Below are 21,849 nucleotides of genomic sequence, written 5' to 3' on the forward strand. Positions count from 1 at the left end.
AAACAAGAAAATCGTTGCCGGACTCTGCCAGGTCCCGAAGGACCAGGCCTAGTGCAGACTCTACGATGATTAAGTTAGTCACTATTTTCATATCCCTAGTTTAATTGAAGTGAGAGTGATCAGTGAGAGTATTAATTAATTAATTCTTCCCTTCAGCAATCCCCTTTCCATATTACGGAGTGACTTTTTATTGAATTGGTTAGATAGTTGAGAGTTGGTGGTTATTCCCTTGAAAAGGGGCTCAATGGCCATTATCTAAGAAGCAAGCTGCTTTAATTATCCGGTTACTCACCTGATCATTGAGCGGGCCACTAACTATTCTTATCCCCAACAATTACCATTAATAATCGAACTTCATGAAATGCATATTGGGAAATATACTTGGAATGTGATAAATCAATGATCAACACGATATATATATAGGTGATCAATTAAAAAAATATAATGGCTTTATTATATATGTTTGTCATTCTCTTCCATAAGAACAAGAAAGTAAAAATATGATCTAGCTAGGAACTAAGCAATTTGTGGCGTATAAATTAATTAAGTTGTCGCAATATGCAGCATGTATAGTTGGGAAGAAGCCAAACTTGCGCCCTCAAAAAGAAAAAAAGAAGCCAAAAGTGCGGGAAAAAACAGGCAGCCCATGCAAACGAAGTCGATGCATGACCTGATCCTCATTATATATAATATTACTTCACGAGTTTCACTTTATTTATTCAGAGTTTGATGCCAATATTACATGACTTATTTAAGGTCACCCTCTAAAATTAAACTCGTAGATGCATGCTTGCCTTGATCAGGAACTACAAGCAACGAAAAGCTCTAATTATTAATTAGTAAGGCCGCTGCCCGACATAGTTGCCCGGGGGGTCATAGTTGCAAGTGATGAAGGTGCCGCCATTGTTGCATCTGACTTTAGCACAGCCAAGGCGCACAGAATTGCGCCAAACCACCTGAGTATAGTGGCCGCACTGGCGGCCGGCAGCACATGAGTTAGAGTTGTAGTTGTAGTCGGCCTTCTCTGCTACCCAAAGGTTAACGGCAGCCGTTCCCGAGAGGTCACCACTGCTCCATGCAATATTCTCCCCGTAACGACCACCCGAGTGCACTAGTCTGCAATCACCCTTACGTTGATTAGCATAATTCTGTGCAAATGCCGCAACGGTAGCATCCCAAGTAATAGGTCCGACTCGAACCTGTGATCGAGCTGCGTTGTGAGCGTTGACGTAGTCTTGTGGTGAATTTTGGGCGCTGGATTCATGGACGAAGGCAAAGGTCAGGACAAAAACAAATATTATTGCTGGGGAAATGTTTCTCATGATCATGAGTCCCTGCATATTGGTTTCTCGTATGTAATGCAAAGAAAAAGCTAGTTAGCGAGCAGGATGGTGGAGCCAGCATGCATGAGTGGTACTATATATAGGGAAATTATAAATGCTTGGGGCAATATGCAAATGAGTTAGGGTAGGGACGCGAAACTCCGTAATTTTATCAATTCCTAGCCACCAGTAGTACTTTGTGGAAATTATGTCATGGGTTTGGAAGAGTTAATTAATGATCTTTAGTAGAATGTTCAAACGTGGGAAGCGTAAAACCTTGGTGGAACTAAAGAGACCAAATGTAAAACACCACTTGCATGCAGTACCATATATAATAATTAATGATGATATTAATTTTTATATATCTTTCATATATATATATATATATATATAATGCGTATTGACGTACCATCTATGATTCGAAAAATACAATTATACACATAATCTGAGAGAAAAAAAAATGCTATCAGTTATCGTATATTAATATCAATTTTGGTATCATTATATATGATACGCGTTTATAAAAATCAAAGACAAGCCGGTAAGTGTTTTCTGATCTCTAGCTAGTAGAAAACTAACATGTTTAACTAGCTTTCATTACAAGAAAAGTGTTAAAAGAAATTAACTCAAGAAAAGTTTCTTCATGTACTTATGTAGAAAAGATATTCTATAAGATAATAAAAGAAAAAGGTTGAAAGAACTCTAATGAAAATAGACAAATATTATATGCTAGCTTCAAGTATTTTCATAATTATATAATAAAAATTTTTAGGTACACAATTTAAGTTTCTAAGAAAAATTCTTTTTTTTTTTAATTTTTTTATTGGGGTTATATATATATTTTTATTTTTAAAAAAAAAAACCTAAATATATATAAATTCTCAAGTTTTCTTATAAACAAAACATGAATTACTCATAACCATATTTTGGTTTTGCCTCTGCTCCCTTGAATCTGTCTGTGATTTGTAGGTTTAGATTTAGAGATGAAAATTTTTTATTTTAGATGAAAGTTTAAAATATTATTTTTTTAATATTATTATTGTTTTGAGATTTAAAAAATTTGAATTGAAATTTGAAAAAAGTGAATTATTTATTATATTTTATGTAAAAATTTGAAAAAATTATAATAATGAGATGAAATAAAATAAAAATTTTGTGTCTCATCCTACTTGCTAAACCTACCGCACCTCTTAAGCTTTCATGGCAGAAGTCTATGCGTTTAATTATCCTGTAAGAAAACTTATAATTCGAGTCAATATTCCCTACTTCGGTTTAACACTAGCGGCAAATTATTAAGTACCGTATTAATCATGTTAATGTTATTGTTATTCAAAATATGCAAGCAATTACTAATTAATTAATTAGATATAGTCCGGCCTAAAAATCAATGCACGAGCTCGTTTATTTTTCAAATGGGATAAGTTTAGATAAAAGTTAAAAATTAAATAAAATATTATTAAAATATATTTTTTAATATTATTTTTATTTTAAAATTAAAAAAAATTAAATTATTTATTTTATTTTATTTAAAAATTTTAAAAAATTATAATAATAATTAAATTTGATAAAATGAGAAGAGAATGATCGTAAAACAAGAGGCTCCAGGGTGGGAGTCGTACCCGATCTGTAATTCATGATGAGAAGTATGCTAATGACTTAACGTACGTAAGCTAAGTTGATTGCGATCGAACTCGCGCGCGCGTGAATGAACACGGGTGGTCCTTATAAGTAATTATGGTGATAGATGTAACATATATCGCATTGAACAGTACTACTACTGGTCATGACCCGACGATCACGGCTATCTCGATGCATGCATGATGCCGTGATCATGAATTAACTTAATTTGTGGGTAGAAAAATTAATTAAAACTTGTGAGCGCATGTTATATGTTATATAATATATATATATATTTGTGTTCACAGGCCCGACTCAATGGTAAGGTCATTTAAGTCATTGACTAATACTTCTACTCTATGTAAGGCTCCCAAAATTAAAAATGAGGTATTTATTTTATTTATTTTTTGAAAAAAAAACCATTTCATTAACTAAAATCTTAAATAATTTTTATAGTTTTCAATGTGAGCAAGGTTCCATAATATTAAATTTAATATTTAATACAATGAATTTGTTTTTGATAAGTAATACGTACAATGAATTATTTATATTTTAAATAATTTTTTTAAGATCTTGTTAAATTGAGACACAAAATCTATATTAAAACCTTATTTTATGAAGTTGTTAATATAAATTCATAAAAATTATATTTAAAGATTTTAAATAAAATCTCATTTTATTAAAAATTTTAAAAATATTTCATATAATAATTTATATTTTATTATATTATAATTACGAATGAAGACTCAAATTTTGTTTTAAACCTTAATTGTATTAAACCGTCCCTACGTGTTTGCAAGTCAAGGTAATCAATCGAAAGTCGAATGACACTTCGGTTATATCGATGAGGAGGATTATATACATACATGATGTGCATGGGTATCAATTAGGACTTAGCTGCACCACCAACCAGGGTAGTCCATATTCGAGTACTGATCTAGCAATCCCTACGTGTAATATATAGATCATTAATACATCATGTATATATTCTCCTCGATCGACGAAATGAGTTAATTGTAGCAGTATTCGGTTTTGAGGACCAAAGGCAACAATTGAATGCATGGAAAGCTGGGAAAAAACCTGCACAATACAAAAAGAATGAAATCTGCATGGGATCCATTTTAATGGTGATCGAGTGAGCATGCATTTGATGCAGTCTTGTGCATGATGAATTAATTAATTGGCCTGCATGGGACAAGAGATCAGATATTGGACAAATTAATAAGGTGAAAATCGAATGCCATTTCGATTATCAATGAGGATTCTGCTTTCTGGATCGAATGCAATAGATTCTATATAGAGTAATCTTATTGTGCCGCTTCATTTTATCTCTTTACTTTAATCGTTCATGCATTTAATTTTTTTAAATTTTCGTCTTTTACTTAATGTTTAAGTAAGTGATTATTAATATATTAGGGTATTTTTTTTAACTTTTAAAAATATTTAAATATGTTAAAAAAATGTAAAGACAAAAAAAAAAGAAAAAACAAAAAAGTAAAATTATAATAGTGGACACACCCAATAGTCAAAGCTGGACGGCACAGTACTAGTACCACCCTTATATATATATATGTGGGTGCGTACCACTAGCACTACTCTTCTATTTATGTGAGTTCGTACGCACGTATTTAGGACTAATTACCAGGGTCGACCCTATCCTAGTACTCTAGCATGCAATCCTATATATATATTTACATATATATATATATATATACATACTAGCACTAGTTTAACGTGAAAAGCACGTTTACCACATTTGCTTAGTTGGAAGAAAAAATAAATTTTTTGAAAATAATGTGTCCAAACAGTAAATAAAGTGTGACTCCTTAGAGCATTCACAATGGTCTCTTCATCTTATCCTTTAAAATACATCACAAAAACTTACTTTTTCTATTTTACATACTGGCTTTTACAATATATTATACATCAGTTTATCTATTTTTTCTTTAGGTCATTTAAATATTATAGTTTTTAATATTTTTTATTCATTTCAAATATTTTCTCTAACTATCAATGATATCCTCATATCTTTTGATATTTACAATATCTCTCCATATACACTATCATATAATTATGTTCTATTTTAAACTAATCAAAATTTAGAACCTAAATCAAAATATAAATTGATTAAAACAAAGATTATATTTATGAGAATATTCTCAAAGTATGTTATGAAAACATGAAAGATAATACACAAAATAAGCCTTCTACTGTATACCCACCCTTTCATCCGAATAAGAAATGAACGCTAGTCATAGAATGTAGCTAACTCGAAGGTGCAAGCTTTTATTTTTTATATTTTTTACAGTGATGCCATGAAATATTAAGTATTATGCCATCAAATGAGAGAGAAGGGTTGAAATGAAAATATGATAACTTTCAAGTAGTGGGAAAAGAAACTTAGAGGAGAGAGAACTTAATTTAAAATGTTTTAAAGTTGTGAACAATATCCTCTACATCTAGCGGGATTACTGTAGCAAAGTGTACAATAAAGATGAACTACAAAATCCATTGGAATGGACTTTTGAGTAACTTTCTATATATTTTATAAAAAAAATGTATTTTATAAAAGCCATTGTGAATGCTCTTACATGTGACACAAAATCTTGAGCAATTGAGTTAGTTGTTAGTTTACAATCAATAAGATTGAAATAATACATAAGATTGATTCGTAAATAGCCTAATGCATAGTAGCATAAATTCTAATATAAGCAAGCATCTTATGGATTTTCATCTTTCTTTACTTTAATAGGAAGAGTTTGTTCCAACTGCTGTATCTTTAAACATTTCTTTCAGGTTGATTATCTGTACGTGAAAGATTAATCACGATCATGTGTTAAAGTTTTATATGGAAGTTTCAGCTCTACAAATTATTCATATTTGATGGTAGATATCAATGCATGCATGCCATGTTACCTCCAACCAAGCAGAAGATATAGTGAGGTCGTATATACGAAGGAAATCTACTCTCATTCTTTCCGTATTTTCAAGAATAAGAAAATATACTCAAATTAATTAATTTTTTTAATATTTTAGATTAAAAAATAATAGATTTTTTTAATAGATTTCGAACTATCAGATGGCATGCTTGAAAACAAGAGTGCTGCCTGCAAATTAATCTAAAAAAATAAACAACTACGTACTATTACTGTTAGTGTAATGCGTTATATATAATATGGATAGAACGCATTTTAGCCACATGCCAAGACTTTGTCTCCCCCTACCACCTCGATCGGAAATCAAGAAGAACGATCGAAAGAACCAATACTTGCAGCTTCTACGTGCCTTTGGATGACTAAAAAATAGACTGCCTAGCTCATTTTGCTGCAAATTAAAGAAAAATCCAAAGTGTGTCTCACCATCATTCTCTCCATTTTTGCACTGTCACGGAACTCCAATGGTCATTGGCAGCTAGCTAGGGAACTTGCATAGCATTGTGCGTCGACCTTTACTTTGTCTTTTTATTTACTTGGTCGATCTTAATTTCTATTTATTTTCTCATTCTTTTATTTGCTGAAAAATGTTGGCCGGCTGGCAGAGTTTCATAATATTCTTTGCCCTTACTTTTTGGTGCCTGGGACTTGTACTGAACCTACAATACAAATTAAGAAAACGTACGTATATAGTCATGAATTTTCAGCGCAACCTTATAATTTTGCTTGAAAAGGAAAATATTATTTATACTTATAAAATAATGCTTATTGACATATGATCAATTATTGATCTACTAAAAATTATGAAATTTAAAATTTAAAATTTGAATTTAAAAAAAAAAAGACTTAAAAAGATAAATATTAATTTAATATACGTAAGTACGTGTGCATATATATATATATACACACAGTATTACACTGCTCACTGAGTAAATCAGAGAGCGGGATCGATATATATGGTGATAGCCATGATTAATATAGCCGTCGGCCTTTCACATAATTTAAGGAATCAAATTATCACAACCCTCCATCGACTAAAGTTTCTTCTTATCTGTTTGAACAAACCATGGCCACATACAAATCTATGTCTTACAGTATTCTCTAACAAGTAGATCAAATCAATTAGTCAAGACAATGAGCCTACAATTGTGGGCCACAAATTATGTTAAAATCCTACATAGATTGTGTTATCGATCTGCATAGGCTGTATTCGTCAAACCATATATATGGTCAAAGTGGCAGGGCAGGATTGTGATTGTCAATAACATGTACACTATAGAGTTATAAAATAGAGAAAAGGACGTCATGATTGTGAATTTCGTGCATTTTCCAGTTAAAGGAGAATGTATGATCGTTTTTTTCCCTACCGTTGTTTGAATTTCTTTTGTAAAATAATAAAATCGTTGCTGGACTCTGCTAGGTCGCGAAGGACCAGGCCGGCCAGTAGATTCTTATCTCTAGTTTAATTCAAGAGAGAGTGATCAGTGAGAGTATTAATTAATTCTTCCCTTCAGCAATCCCATTTCTATACTACGGAGTGACTTTTTATTCAATCGGTTAGATAGTTGAAAGTTGGTGGTTATTTCCTTAAAAAGGGGCTCAATGGCCATTATCTAAGAAGCAAGCTGCTTTAATTATCCGGTTATTCACCTGATCATTGAGCGGGCCACTAACTATTCTTATCAGCCAACAATTACCATTAATAATCGAACTACATGAAATGTATATTGGGAAATATACTTGGAATGTGATAAATCAATGATCAACACGATGCATATAAAGTAAAAGGTCATGATCAATTAAAAAATATAATGGCTTTATTATATATGTTTGCCATTCTCTTCCATAAGAACAAGAAAGTAAAAATTTGATCTAGCTAGGAACTAAGCAATAATGCATGACCTGATCCTCATATATAATATTACTTCACGAGTTTCACTTTATTTATTCAGAGTTTGATGCCAATATTAATACATGACTTGTTTAAGGTCACCCTCTAAAATTAAACTCGTAGATGCATGCATGCTTGCTTTGATCAGGAACTACAAGCAACGAAAAGCTGTAATTATTAATTAGTAAGGCCGCTGCCCGTCATTATTGCCCGGGGGGTCATAGTTGCAAGTGATGAAGGTGCCGCCATTGTTGCATCTGACTTTAGCACAGCCAGGCGCACAGAATTGCGCCAAACCACCTGACTATAGTGGCCGCACTGGCGGCCGGCAGCACATGAGTTAGAGCTGTAGTTGTATCGGCCTTCTCTGCTACCCAAAGGTTAACGGCAGCCGTTCCCGAGAGGTCACCACTGCTCCATGCAATATTCTCACCGTAAGGGCCACCCGAGTGCACTAGTCTGCAATCACCCTTACGTTGGTTAGCATAATTCTGTGCAAATGCCGCAACGGTAGCATCCCAAGCAAAAGGTCCGACTCCAACCTGTGATCGAGCTTCAAAATATGCAAGCAATTACTAATTAATTTATTAGATATATATCCATATGTGGCCTAAAAATCAACGCACGGGCTCGATGGTTTGTTTTTGCAAATAAGATGAGTAGAGATAAAATTAAGTTGAAAGTTGAATAAAATATTGTTAGAATATATTTTTTTAATATTATTTTTATTTTAAAATTTAAAAAAATTGAATTGTTTGTTTTATTTTATGTGAGAATTTAAAAAAATAATAATAATTAAATTTGGTGAGATTAGATGAAAATAATTGTAAAACAAGAGGGTTAGTCCAGGGTGGGAGTCGTACCTGATCTGTAATTCATCATGAGAAGTATTGTAAGGCCACTGCCCGACATGGTTGCCGCGGCGAACATATGAAATGAATCAACTTGATTCAAATACAACGATTGATTTCATTAATATTGTAAAATAACAACGCTTGTTGGGAGGATGGAGATCAGATCAATCATGGTACTATCATATTCATTGTCAACGAAATGAAAAAGGAAAAATTCAATTGCTACAAAATATAATAGGAAAAATGATCATTTTTTTCCATAAGCAACAGCTATTAATTAGTACGGCCGCTGCCCGACATAGTTGCCGTGGGGATCATAATTGCAAGTGATGAAGGTACCACCGTCGTTGCATCTGACTTTACCACAGCCCAAGCGCAAAGAATCTCTCCAAACCACCTGAGTATAGTGGCCGCACTGGCGGCCGGCAGCACATGAGTTAGAGCTGTAGTTGTAGTCGGCCTTCTCTGCTACCCAAAGGTTAACGGCAGCCGTTCCCGAGAGGTCACCCCTACTCCATGCAATATTCTCACCGTAAGGGCCACCCGAGTGCTCTAGTCTGCAATCACCCTTAAGTTGATTAGCATAATTCTGTGCGTATGCCGCTACGGTAGCATCCCAAGTAATAGGTCCGACTCCAACCTGTGATCGAGCTGCGTTGTGGGCGTTGACGTAGTCCTGTGATGATGAATCAATCTGGGGACAGGAGAGATGGATGATGGTATAATCCAGGACACAGACAATTGCTAATGAAATGTTACCCATTGCAGTAATATTGCCCCCCGGCCACCTTGGAAAGAAGGGAGAAATTGACTTGCGGTTGCCTTTGGTTGACTTAAAAAGTAATTCAAAACAGGGTTAGTTTGCGTACTTCCATACTTATTTGCTGCAAAAGGGCTAATGTTCCGCAGCGAGTGCAGCAATGAATGATTGATATTTTTCTTGCACGTTCTAGATTCTCATCGTTCGCCGTGTCGTGTAGGTTACGAGTCACGACTTCATTCCAATCAGACTCGATCGTGGTAGGGACTTGCATGCATAAGTCTTTATTCCGTCGGCTGACCCAATTAATTAATTAACCTCTAAAAAAGCTAGGTGTGTGTATATATATATATATATATATATATATATATATATATATATATTTATTTATTGCAATTACCTTTACATGATAACCTTCCTTGCCTGCTCCTAGCTAGCTATTTATAGATTGTCTGCCTTACGATAAATAAATATTTCTAAAGCAAGTCATGAAGTACTATGATATTGTTTCTTGAGTGTGTATTTTTTTTCCATCATGCAATAATATCTCCAAATTTGTCGAAAAGAAAAAAGAAAATACAAAAAACAAAATTGGGGCTATTTGAGGTTGATCTGTTTCTCTCTTCAACTTAGAACAAATTTATTTTATTAGTGAAAACTGTTGTCGATCTTCATTTTTAACTTATTTGATCATTTATGAACATATTGTTGATCATTGGTTTGATACATTTTAAAGCTATGTTTGGAATACAAATTCACGGTCTTAACCCATTTCAAACCAATTATTGATGAGACCCACTATTTTTTTAACTTTTCATTAGGAGTATAAACGCAAACCGAAAAACCGGAAAATCGATCCGGACCGGACCGAACCGGACCGGTTTTACCGGTTTTGAACTGGTCCGGTACGGAACCGGTTTTTAAAATGTAAAAACCGGCCGATTCCGGTACCGGAATTTTTTGGCCCGGACCGGACCGGTTGATTAAAAAAAATAAAAAATAATATTTTACATATAAGTTTTATACAAAATATTTTATATATATTAAATATTAATATATATAAGTTTTATAAATAATGTATAATTATAAATTTTTATGTGAAATTATATATATAATATATATATTCAGTTATGAAATAATTTCTTATTATAATTTATGAATTATTACATAAAATGTTAATACTAAATCACTAAAAGTTTATAACTAATACTAATATATAACTTATAACTATACCAATAGTCTAATATTTATACTATTATATAGTCTAATATATTAATAAAAGTATAAAACAGTTTTTTTTAAATCAAATTTTTTTTTTTTATAAACAAATTTTTAATGACAAATTGTGAAACTTGTATTTTAAAAAAATCGAAAAATCGGAACGGACCGGATCGGAAACCGGTAAAATCGAAAATATCGGTTTAGGAGGATAACCGGTGCGTAACCGGTTTTGAAAAATACAAAACTAGTACATACCGGTTCGGTCCTAAATTTTATCCAAAACCGGATCGGTTACACCCCTACTTTCCATAAAAAAAGTTAAACTCATCTCAACTTACTTCATACATTTAAACACATATATCAATTTATTTACAATCAACACATGATTCCAATGCTGGGACCTACAAAATATTACCATTCACATATCATTTGAAATTATCTCAACATTCAAACGTAGCCTTAAGTGGTTTTCTGTATAGATATTTAACGTAGGAAACTACTTATACATTATATTGATTAGTCATATCTAAAATCTATCATTACTCTTTTCAAATTGTCTTCTTCTCTCTTCAAAGCCCTAGCTAGTGGTTATTTTCCACGTCCTAAGCCATAAGCAAGCATTTTTTTTTTTTTTTTTCCTTTAGGGCAAGCAAGCATCTTCTTTAGGATAGCGAACATCTTTCTTGACGTCGTTTGAATAAATAATTGAATCGCGAAATGTTCGCAAGCTGATTTGATATATATTCTTATATATGGAATATTAATTTTTCATTTTAGAGGTCTTGTCTAATTAACAAGAGACCGATGATCAGGCTGTGGCTTTAGGGGCGACAATCATAAATTAAAGAAATTAAAACAGTGGAAGCATCTTGATCAGATCAGATAAGGTGGACGGACTAAATGGCATCGATCGACCCACGTACGATTTGGATATTCCTTACTATAAATAAAGGAGGGCATACTTGTTAAAATATCAACCCAAGTGTGAACAGTAGCTCCTCAAAAGTCTTAGATAGTTGCTCCAAATATCAAGCTTGTCTCCTACAGCTCCTTTAATTGTCTGTTTATCTCCTGAAACTTCTCCTATAAAAGAAGATCATCTTGTAAACGAAATAGTATCAGTCTGTGGGGAAATACATAGAACACGGGCCATTTGTAGATATATAGATAGTTTGGTTGAGTGATGAAGCAGTACTTATCGGCAACAATAATGCCTGTAAGACTCAGGGAATAAGAAGCATTCGGCTGAAGCTCGTTGATGGAACCATCAGGATATTGACAGAAGTTCGGTACGTTCCAGACTTGCGGAAGAATCTTATCTCACTTGAAACTCTGGATTCAAAGGGATTCAGAATCACCATAGAAGATGGAATTCTCAAGGTGGTAATGAGAATTTAGGTGACTATAAAGGGCTTAAGGCGAGGAAATCTGTACTTCTTGCAAGGAAGTACTGTTAGTGGAAGAGCTTCCACAGTCTGTGAGAAGCTAGATGAGACTGATGCTGACACCACCAGGCTTTGGCATATACGTTTGGGACACGCTGGAGAAAAGGCTTTGCAAACACTTGTAAAGCAATGCTTACTCAAAGGTGCCAAAACTAGTAAATTGTCTTTCTGTGAAGATTGTGTATTACGGAAGCAGACGTGAATCAAGTTCAGAACCGCAGTCCATAGTACACAGGGGATACTTGACTATGTACACTCTGATGTTTGGGGACCTACCAAGAATGCATATTTGGGAGGTAAATATTGGTTTGTAACATTTGTTGATGATTATTCTGGTCGTGTATAGGTGTACACGATGAAACATAAAGATGAAGTGTTAAAGATCTTCCTTGATTGGAAGAAAATGATCGAGACTCAAACCGGTAGGAAGATCAAGCGGCTCAGATCAGATAATGGAGGTGAGTACAGTCTAGACCCCTTCATGGAAGTATGCCGGAAAGAGGGAATTGTTAGACACTTCACTGTACGAAGAACACCGCAACAAAACGGTGTGGCAGAACGGATGAATCATACTTTGCTAGAGAAAGTACGGTGTATGTTATTGGATGCTGGATTCAAAAAACAATTTTGGGTTGAAGCTGTGACGTATGCCTGCCACCTCATCAACCGATTATCCACAGCTGCCAATGGTGAAAAGACACCCATTGAAATATGGAAAGGTACACATGCTACTGATTATGATTCTTTACGCATTTTTGGATGTCTAGCTTACAATCATGCTAAAGAAAGTAAGCTTGATTCTAGAGCTAAGAAAACAAAATTCTTAGACTTTAGTACTGGTGTAAAAGGGTATAGACTCTGGTGCATATAATCAAAGAAGGTAATAGTAAGAAGAAATGTTACATTCAACGAGTCTGAGATGCTCAAGTCACATGAGCATAAAGACTCCCATGAAGGCAGCCATAATAGTAAAGTACCTTGTGAGTCGCATAATGTGAAGTTTATTACGCCAAAAGAATCAGGAGTCACTAATGGAAAGCATGGGCACCTTGAAGTTGATAGTCCAATCACTATATCTTTAAGCCAACCTGAATTAATTGCAACAAACAGGCCGAGAAGAGAGACACGTTTATCAGCACGTTATGAAGACTTTGTGACGTATGCACTGCCAGCTGAAGGAGATCAGATCCTAACCACTTACAAAAAAGCCATACAGTCTAGTGAACAGACTGAATGGAAAAGTGTAATGAGCGAGGAGATGCAGTCTCTTCATAAGAACCAGACATGGGACCTTGTGCCGCTTCCAAAGGGGAAGAAGTCAATTGGTTGTAAGTGGGTTTTCAATAGGGCTGAAAAACCGACCAGTCGGTTCGGTTTTGGGCCCAAACCGAGACCGACCGGTCGGTTTGAGAGGGGTATCAAAACCGGCCGAACCCGACCGAAATAGTGCATGGAAACCAATCGGTTCGGTTACCGGCCGGTTCACGGTCGGTTCGGATTTGGGCCGGTTTGGGCCACTGTGTTTGGGCCGGTTTGGGCCACTGTGTTTGGGCCGGTTTGGGCACTGTTTGGGCCATTTTAAGACCCAATTCAACCTCTTTTTAAGCTCATTTTGTTATTCAAAATCATCTACTACAAAGACTTTTTTTTGCAGAATTTTTAAAATTAATTAATTTAAACAATTTGTTTTTATTCATGCCATGCATATATTATTAGTAACTAATAACTATTAACTAATAACTACTACATATATACTACTTATATTTTATAGTCTTATTATTAATTACTAAATTATTAGTTATATACTACTAAATTATTAATTACTAGATAAATAAAAAAACTCCACTAGATGTTTAATACACATTACAAACAAAATTAAATTGTCTTAAGCAACAAATAACAATTGTTTTTAAATAAAACCCAAAAAATCTTCATTCTTCAGTCTGCAGTCTTCGACTCTTCAATCATCAATAGTTGTGATGTATGATGCTCCTAACTCTATAAGAAAACACCAAATAATCAAATTATCAATATTAATAAATTAGGATAATGAAAACAAATTAAATTAAATAATAAAAATAAATGAATATGGAATTGAATGAGAAAAAGTTAAAAACACATTACCAGATTCTACTACAAAGCTCTCAACATTATCCATAGAGTCTCGAATATCAATTGGCGTTGACGGATGTCGCAACCAATTCTGAGTACAAATAAGTGCCTCAACAGTTCTTGGAGCCAAGGAACTCCGAAAAGGATCAAGTACCCGACCTCCCGTACTAAATGCGGACTCTGATGCAACCCTGGAAACAGGCATGGCTAACACGTCTCGTGCAATTCTCGCAAGTATAGGATAGTTAGGCTCATTCACTTTCCACCAATTCAACAAATCAAAAGATTGACTGAATGCCTCACAAGCATTTGATAAATACCGATCAATCTCAGTTTTGGTAGATGTAGATCCAGAGGCAGTCGATGCTTGCAACCACTCATAAAAAAGTTGTGACTCAAGATTGTCTTCAACATCATCTGGAGGTGCAGATGACGGAGGGGAAACATGTTCTCTGCTACTCGAGAAAGAACCGAACGTAGCATTATACTCCTCATACATGTCTGATAATAATTGTCTCACCCTCGACAATAAATCTTCAGCCCAATTGTGATCATAAATTTTTTTCAAGTGAAAAGTAAGAAGCCCCAACTTACTACGTGGATCAAGGAGAACTGCAATCAACAACAACAAATTCAATCTATCCAATGAACCCCAATACTTATCAAATTTCATTCTCATGCTTATGGCCATGCTCATCAAACAAGTATTCTGACTCTCACACAGTCTAACCAACTCTTGTTGGAGCCTACAAATCTCCAAAAAACTTGTGTTTGCCGTGACATGTAAAGAACCAGAAAATCGACAAGTAGCATCATAAAACATCTTCAAAAATTTCACAAAAACCCGCACTGTCTCCCACTCGTCAGCTCTAGGAGGCCCAATGTTTCCATCCTTAAAGTAAGAAAGAAAATTGTAGTCCTCACTCTCCATTCGCCTAAAAGCCTTTTCAAATTTCTCAGCAGCCTCCAACATCATGTAAGTTGAATTCCATCGGGTTTGTACATCAAGGCACAACATTTTTTTACAATCAATTTTTTCCTTTTCTGCACATCTCTTAAACTTGTCTAATCTTGCAGGGGAGGAGCACACATATCTAACCGCATTTCTAACCATTGTAATGGCATCATCACACTCCTTAAGACCCTCATTCACGACAAGATTCAGAATATGAGCACAACATCTCATGTGCATATACTTCCCTTGCAACATATTCTCCGTCAAAAAATGTCTCAAATATGCAATTGCAGTATCATTTGAGCTAGCATTATCAACAGTAACAGTAAATATCTTATCAATGCCCCAATGAAGGAGGCACGATTCAACATATTTTCCAATGGTATCCCCTCGATGATTAGGGATTAAACAAAAATTTATAATTTTCTTCTGTAATTTCCAATCACTATCAATGAAATGGGCAGTTAGACACATATAATTAAGATTTTGTACCGATGTCCACGTATCGGTAGTTAATGAAATCCTCATTCCCCCATCTTTGAATAACTTTTTAAGTTTGGCTTTTTCAGATGCAAATAGTTTCATACAATCTCTTGCAACCGTCACTCGACATGGCACTTTAAATCTAGGTTCAAGCAACCAAACCATCTTCTTAAATCATTGCCCTTCAACAATTCTAAATGGTAATTCATCGAGAATTACCATCTCCGCAAGCGCCATCCTCACAGCCTCCTCACTATATTTATGAGTTACAAGATTTCTTAAAGAATTATCACTCTCTCCAAACCCCTCCGAGGATACCTCACCCGCCAATGTTGTTTGGTATTTATCTAAAGGCCCACGCTTATGAGGATTTTTGGGACATGAAGGTAGATGGTTTTGCATAGTTGAAGTTCCGTTCCTCTTCGAGTGGCAAGCGTATATCTTGCCACAATAATTGCACTTGGCCTTAGGATCATCTACGGAACAACCCTCAACTTTTGTAAAATGATCCCAAACAATTGATGGATCCTTCCCCTTCCGTTTCTTAGGAAGTGGACAATTACTACTATTAGGGCCACTTGAAGTCGGGGGTTTTGGTATTTGAGAGTTCGAATCAAGATCAATTGGACTTGATGAAGAATCCATCTAACATGTAAAAACAAGAAAGAACAAAAAATCACCACAATTGATAATTACACAGCAGCTAGTTTGCAACGTGGCAAACATCACAAATCTAAGATTCTAATCTACATTTTAGATCGCTCATAAATCTCACAAATTATTTTACTTTCAATAAACATCACAAATTATTTATAACATAAACACATCATAAATTTTACTTTCAATAAACATCACAAATTATTTTTTTTCAACAAAATTACATCAATCCATGAATAAATTGCACACTGCCGAAAAAAATCACCACAATTCTTCCTCAAAATGATATTCACTATTTCAATCATCTCAAACAAAGCAAACACAATCCCTAACCCTAGATTGAAATACCAAATCAGAAATGATATATACTGAGTCTCTCGGGTTCTAAATAAAATCTCACAAAATACTATTAAATAAATAAATAAAAAACAAAATCATACCTAAAAACAACAATGGACGGTGGACCGCTGGGCGTCGTGCGTCGTTGAGCCGTGAGTGGCTGGAGGCGTGGACGGCGATGCGGCGTCACGGACTCACGGACTGATTCACTGAAACGGCGCCGAATCCGATTGCTGAAATCGTCGGGACTCGGATTCGGAATGACTCAATGAGAGTCTGAGTCTGAGAGAGGGACTGACTCGACTGAGGGAGGGGCCGAGGCGGAGAGGATTAGAGATGAGAACAGAGAAATGCTGAAATGGACCTGGGGACTCGGGGAGGGCCAGCTTGGGGACAATATGCCCTAGTTGGAACGGCGCCGTTTGGCATAAGCCAAACGGCGCCGTTCCCTTTAATTTTTTTTCTAACTTTAAAAAATAAAAACGACGTCGTTTCACTTATTTAAGTGAAACGGCGTCGTTTATCAAATGAATATATTCAAAAAAAATATATATATATATACGGCGTCGGCCGGTTTTTCGGTTTTTGGTTGGTTCAAACCGCGACTGAACCGGCCGACGCTGGTTTTGATGATTTATCACCGACGGCCGACCGGTTCCCTGCCGGTTTCGGCCGGTTCCGAGCTCCGGCGGTCGGTCTGAGTCGGCGGCGGTCGGTCCGGCCGGTTTGTGTACAGCCCTAGTTTTCAATAAAAAAAGATGATCAAGCTGCTAAAAGTGGGGTGCGATTCAAAACTAGATTGGTAGCCAAGGGCTACGCTCAGACAGAGGGAATTGACTATAGTGAGATATTCTCTCCTGTTGTGAAACATTCATCCATTCGGATATTGCTAGCTTTGGTTGCACAATATGACCTTGAGTTAGCCCAACTTGATGTGAATACAACTTTCGTACATGATGATCTAGAGGAGGAGATTTATATGTCTCGACCAGAAGGTTTTAAAGAAGCTGGTAAAGAAAAATTGGTTTGCAATTTGAAGAAATCTCTCTATGGTTTGAAGCAGTCACCTCGGCAGTGGTACAAATGTTTCGACCGCTTCATGATTGATTTGAAATACACTCGTCTCCAATATGATCACTGTGTGTATTTTGAACAACTTGCAGATGTATCTTTCATATATTTGCTTTTATATGTTGATGACATGTTGATTGCATGTAAAAGCAAGGTGGAGATAGATTGATTGAAAACTCAACTGAGTCAAGAGTTTGAAATGAAAGATCTAGGAGAAGCACGAAGACTATTGGCGATGGAGATCAACAGAGATAGGGTGAAAAGCACAGTGCACCTTACTCAGAAGTAGTATCTGAAGAGAGTACTACAATGTTTCAACATGAACTCGAAGACGAAGCCAGTAAGTACTCCAATGTCCCCATATTTCAAGCTCAGTGCATTGCAGTCTCCTAAAAGTGATGAAGAGCGAGACTATATGAAAAATGTCCCGTATGCAAGTATTGTGGGAAGCTTAATGTATGCCATGATGTGTACACGACCTGATATCTCCCAGGCCGTCAGCTTAGTCAGCCGATATATGCATAATCCTAAAAAAACATGTTGGCATGCGGCTAAATGGATTCTATGGTACATTCTAGGGACTGTTAGAATGTACCGTAGATCTTGGTTTGAAGTTCGAGAAGAGTGAAGATAGTCTAGTAACTGGATATGTTGACTCAGACTATGCTGGTGATCTTGACAAACGACGATTGACAATTGGATATGTGTTCACTATGGCAGGAGGACCAGTTAGTTGGTGATCTAATTTGCAGTCTACAATTGCATTATCCTCAGCAGAGGCCGAATACATGGCTGTGACAGAAGCCGTGAAAGAAGCCATTTGGTTACAGAGACTAGTAACATATTTGGGCTTTAAATAGCAAGAGGTTATCGTTTACTGTGACAGTCAGAGTGCAATTCATCTAGCCAAGAATTAAGTATATCATTTTCGAACAAAGCACATAGATGTCCGTTTTTACTTCATACGTGAGATATTAGATGAAGGGGACATTCTACTTCAAAAGATTAGCACTGAAGACAATCTAGCAGATATGTTAACGAAAGTCGTCACAGGGATCAAATTCCAACACTGTTTGGAATTGATCAATATCTCACACTACTGAGCACCTTTGAGTGCGTTGGTGCCTTAGGGCACATTTGATAGCGGAAATCTCTCATGACAGATATAACGAGTATTTCAATAAGGGGGTGAAATCATTTGGAAAAAGCAATAATTTGCAACAGCTTAATATGGCACACATGGGTAGAAGGGGTGATTGTTAAAATATCAACCCAAGTGTAAACCGTAGCTCCTCAAAAGTCTTAGATAGCTGCTCCAAATATCAATCTTGTCTCCAAAATATCAAACTTGTCTCTTACAACCCCTTTAATTGTCTGTTTGTCTCCTGAAGCTTCTCCTATAAAAGGAGATTATCTTGTAAACGAAATAGTGTCAGTTTGTGAGGGAAATACATAGAACATGGGCCATTTGTAGAGATAGAGATAGTTTGGTTGAGGTTTGTATATTTTGTACAAATACTTTGAAATTTATTGTTTCCGCTCCAGTGGACGTAGGCAAGTTGCCGAACCACTTACATATTGTCTCTATCTCGTGTTTGGGTGTGATTTTGGGTCGTTTTGGTACAACAAGACTTTTATAAAATTAAGGGGTCATATATAACTATTAATTGACGGCATAAACACATATAAAACAACACCGGACAAGATCACAAAGCTAGTTTGCTAGCTAGCGGATGCATGAGTAACCAGGTGCTAGCTACATGACAGAAATTACCACATTTCAAAATCGTAAACATATCGGGCCGTTCAGCTAGCAGATCGAGATAAACCTAACGGCCTTGCTTGCAATTAATTAGTTGATCATCAGAGTGTGTTTTAGAATTTTAACATGCAGTAGCTAGGAATGATCTAAACGTAAAAAATGCCCAGAGGTTGTTGAAGAACTCTTAGATAGGGACGCTGATTGACATAGTTGCCTGGGGGTCATAGTTGCAACTGATAATGGTGCCCCCGTTGTTGCATCGCACTTTAGCACACCCTAAGCGCACGGAGTTCCTCCAAACCACCTGAGTGTAGTGGCGGCACTCCCCACCAACACAGGAATTGGGGTTGTAGTCATACTTTGGCTTCTCTACCACCCACATGTTCACAGCAGCTGTGCCCGAAAGGTACTCAGCGCTGCCCCATGCAAGGTTCTCACCATAAGGCCCTCCCGAATGCACAAGCTTGCAGCTGCCTTTGAGTTTGTTAATGTAGTTCCTCACATAAGAAGCTACCTTCGCATCCCATCTCATTGGCCCGACACCAACGCTTGCACGAGCGACTTTGTGCACATTGAGGTAGTCTTGTGGGGAGTTCTGGGCAAGGGAGACGTGGAATATGGCCAAGCTTACGACACAAACAATTGCTAGAGAAAGCCTCATGAACATCATCCTATTGGTTTCTTTTATTACATGCACAATGCAAAACAAAATCTTAGAAAATTGATTGATAAAGAAACTGGACATGGATGCAGGGTATATATACATATAGAGAGCGAGAGAGAGAGAGAGAGAGAGAGAGAGAGTGGAAGATTATGATCTGAACAAGTCTATAAAGGCATGCATGATTGTTGAAGAGCATTAAAAAAATGTAGCCTCTAGAAACATGCATGGCCCTTGGACATAAATCTAATAGCCATCGCCTTCGGGTAGATTAAAGATAAGATTGTTTAGTGGCACTAGCTTGATCAAATTTGACTTTCCTTGTATAAAATTATAAAGGTACCTTGTTTTACATAAATAACGTATACAAGACAAATTCTATAAAGTCAGTGCACCCTTTATATCCATCATTTTGGATGATAAAGTTCATGGTAGGCTAGGCACTGTTTTATTTTAGAAAGAACAAGTTGCCATCGCGAACTTGTCTTGTTTTTCACTCGCAAGTGCTTCCTTTCCAATTCCAAAGTTGCAATTTTTTTTTTAATTTTTTGTGATTCTAAGTTATTTATAATCATTGCTTAATCGGTAATGTTTTATACCTTTAATTAGAAATGAACATTCAATAATCACAAAAATCCAACATCAATCCTCTATCTCCTGCGATAAGTATCGAGGAAAGATTAAATATTTTAGAATTTATTATCAATAGGTACTGATCCTGGGATTTTTCTTTCTTTATACCATTAATAGAGATTAACTAATAACATAAATATTAATCATTATTTTATACCTACTTTTGTCCGGCCATCAAAAGGTACAAAGGAAGAACAATAACCACACCCGACCACATTATAATTTTACTAAACAAATTACACCCCTCATAGTCTTCAAGACCAATATTTTAAAATGGGCGTTCACCATCGTAGTTGCAAATCATAAAGATCCCCCCATCCTTATAACAGCTGACCCTGGCACACCCAATACGCTTGGTGTCGCGGTCGACAACTTGGGTGTAGTGCAGGCACTCACCACCCTTACACGAGTTGGACTTGCGATCGTAGTATTGTTTCTCATCCACCCACATCTTCACAGCCTCTAGTGCGGAGAAGGTACCCCATCCTTGTGCCATGTTCTCCCCATAGGGTCCATTGGAATCCTCAAAATTGCAATCCCTCCTCTTGTTAGCAAAATTCTCGGCATAGACTTGCAGCGTGTGGTTCCATGTTAGAGGAGCAACACCGACTTCGGCACGAGCAGCATTGTGGGCGTCGAGAAAGTCTTGGTTGGAATTTTGAGCCAGGGAGGCTTGTATTAGGGTGAACCCAATGGAGCATATTGCTAGAAAAAACTTGCTAAGCACCATTTTAGAAGGCTAGCTTGTGAAGTTAATTAATGGCTAGATTTGTGGTGGCTGTTGGTGGGAAAAATGGGGCATATGATCTCGGTTTTTATAAGCCGCTTTGATCTGCATGTTAGGTGTACATACTATATATGGCGATAGCTAGTGAATATCAGTTGTCGTATCTCCCAATTTCTCTCCGTTATAATCTCAACTTAATTATAAGTAATTAGGTAGAACGGACGTTGTTAGTCCTAGCCTATATATATATGATCTAATTATATACATGGGCTGTGATACATTTTCCCCCTCACGCTTTAAACGTCTTTCACCACTTTTATTGGGAATGAATTAAGGGAGGACAATGTTTTGTCATCTTCAAATAACTCCTAATTTCTAAAGAAAGAAACAGTCGGGTATGTAGACT

General features: G+C 36.0%; 4 protein-coding genes across 4 annotated transcripts; all 4 read right to left on the minus strand.

Annotated features, from left to right (window-relative positions):
* Positions 1-624: 624 nt before the first annotated feature.
* LOC108992380 (pathogenesis-related protein 1-like) lies at positions 625-1,402 on the minus strand. Its single transcript, XM_018966937.2, has one exon. It carries the CDS (start codon positions 1,338-1,340, stop codon positions 837-839), a length of 504 nt encoding a protein of 167 aa, XP_018822482.1. The 5' UTR covers positions 1,341-1,402; the 3' UTR covers positions 625-836.
* A 6,354-nt stretch (positions 1,403-7,756) lies between these two features.
* Positions 7,757-9,553, minus strand: LOC108992382 (pathogenesis-related protein 1-like). The gene is made up of 2 exons (XM_035684184.1): positions 8,627-9,553; positions 7,757-8,316 (listed from the first exon to the last, which is right to left on the minus strand). The coding sequence occupies exon 1, from the start codon at positions 9,378-9,380 to the stop codon at positions 8,895-8,897; it is 486 nt and encodes a 161-aa protein (XP_035540077.1). The 5' UTR covers positions 9,381-9,553; the 3' UTR covers positions 7,757-8,316; positions 8,627-8,894.
* A 10,053-nt stretch (positions 9,554-19,606) lies between these two features.
* Positions 19,607-20,127, minus strand: LOC109019609 (pathogenesis-related protein 1-like). Its single transcript, XM_019001941.2, has one exon. The coding sequence runs from the start codon at positions 20,090-20,092 to the stop codon at positions 19,607-19,609; it is 486 nt and encodes a 161-aa protein (XP_018857486.2). The 5' UTR covers positions 20,093-20,127.
* Positions 20,128-20,706: 579 nt separating this feature from the next.
* Positions 20,707-21,500, minus strand: LOC109019610 (basic form of pathogenesis-related protein 1-like). The gene has a single exon (XM_019001942.2). The coding sequence runs from the start codon at positions 21,444-21,446 to the stop codon at positions 20,985-20,987; it is 462 nt and encodes a 153-aa protein (XP_018857487.1). The 5' UTR covers positions 21,447-21,500; the 3' UTR covers positions 20,707-20,984.
* Between the last annotated feature and the right edge of the window lie 349 nt (positions 21,501-21,849).

This window comes from Juglans regia, chromosome 13, assembly GCF_001411555.2.
Source record: "Juglans regia cultivar Chandler chromosome 13, Walnut 2.0, whole genome shotgun sequence".
In the NCBI taxonomy this organism is placed as follows: Eukaryota; Viridiplantae; Streptophyta; class Magnoliopsida; order Fagales; family Juglandaceae; genus Juglans; species Juglans regia.

Bases quoted from the DNA above. Each gene is read 5' to 3' on its own strand.
- LOC108992380 (XM_018966937.2), bottom strand. From the start codon at position 1,340: ATGCAGGGACTCATGATCATGAGAAACATTTCCCCAGCAATAATATTT.
- LOC109019609 (XM_019001941.2), bottom strand. From the start codon at position 20,092: ATGATGTTCATGAGGCTTTCTCTAGCAATTGTTTGTGTCGTAAGCTTG.
- LOC108992382 (XM_035684184.1), bottom strand. From the start codon at position 9,380: ATGGGTAACATTTCATTAGCAATTGTCTGTGTCCTGGATTATACCATC.
- LOC109019610 (XM_019001942.2), bottom strand. From the start codon at position 21,446: ATGGTGCTTAGCAAGTTTTTTCTAGCAATATGCTCCATTGGGTTCACC.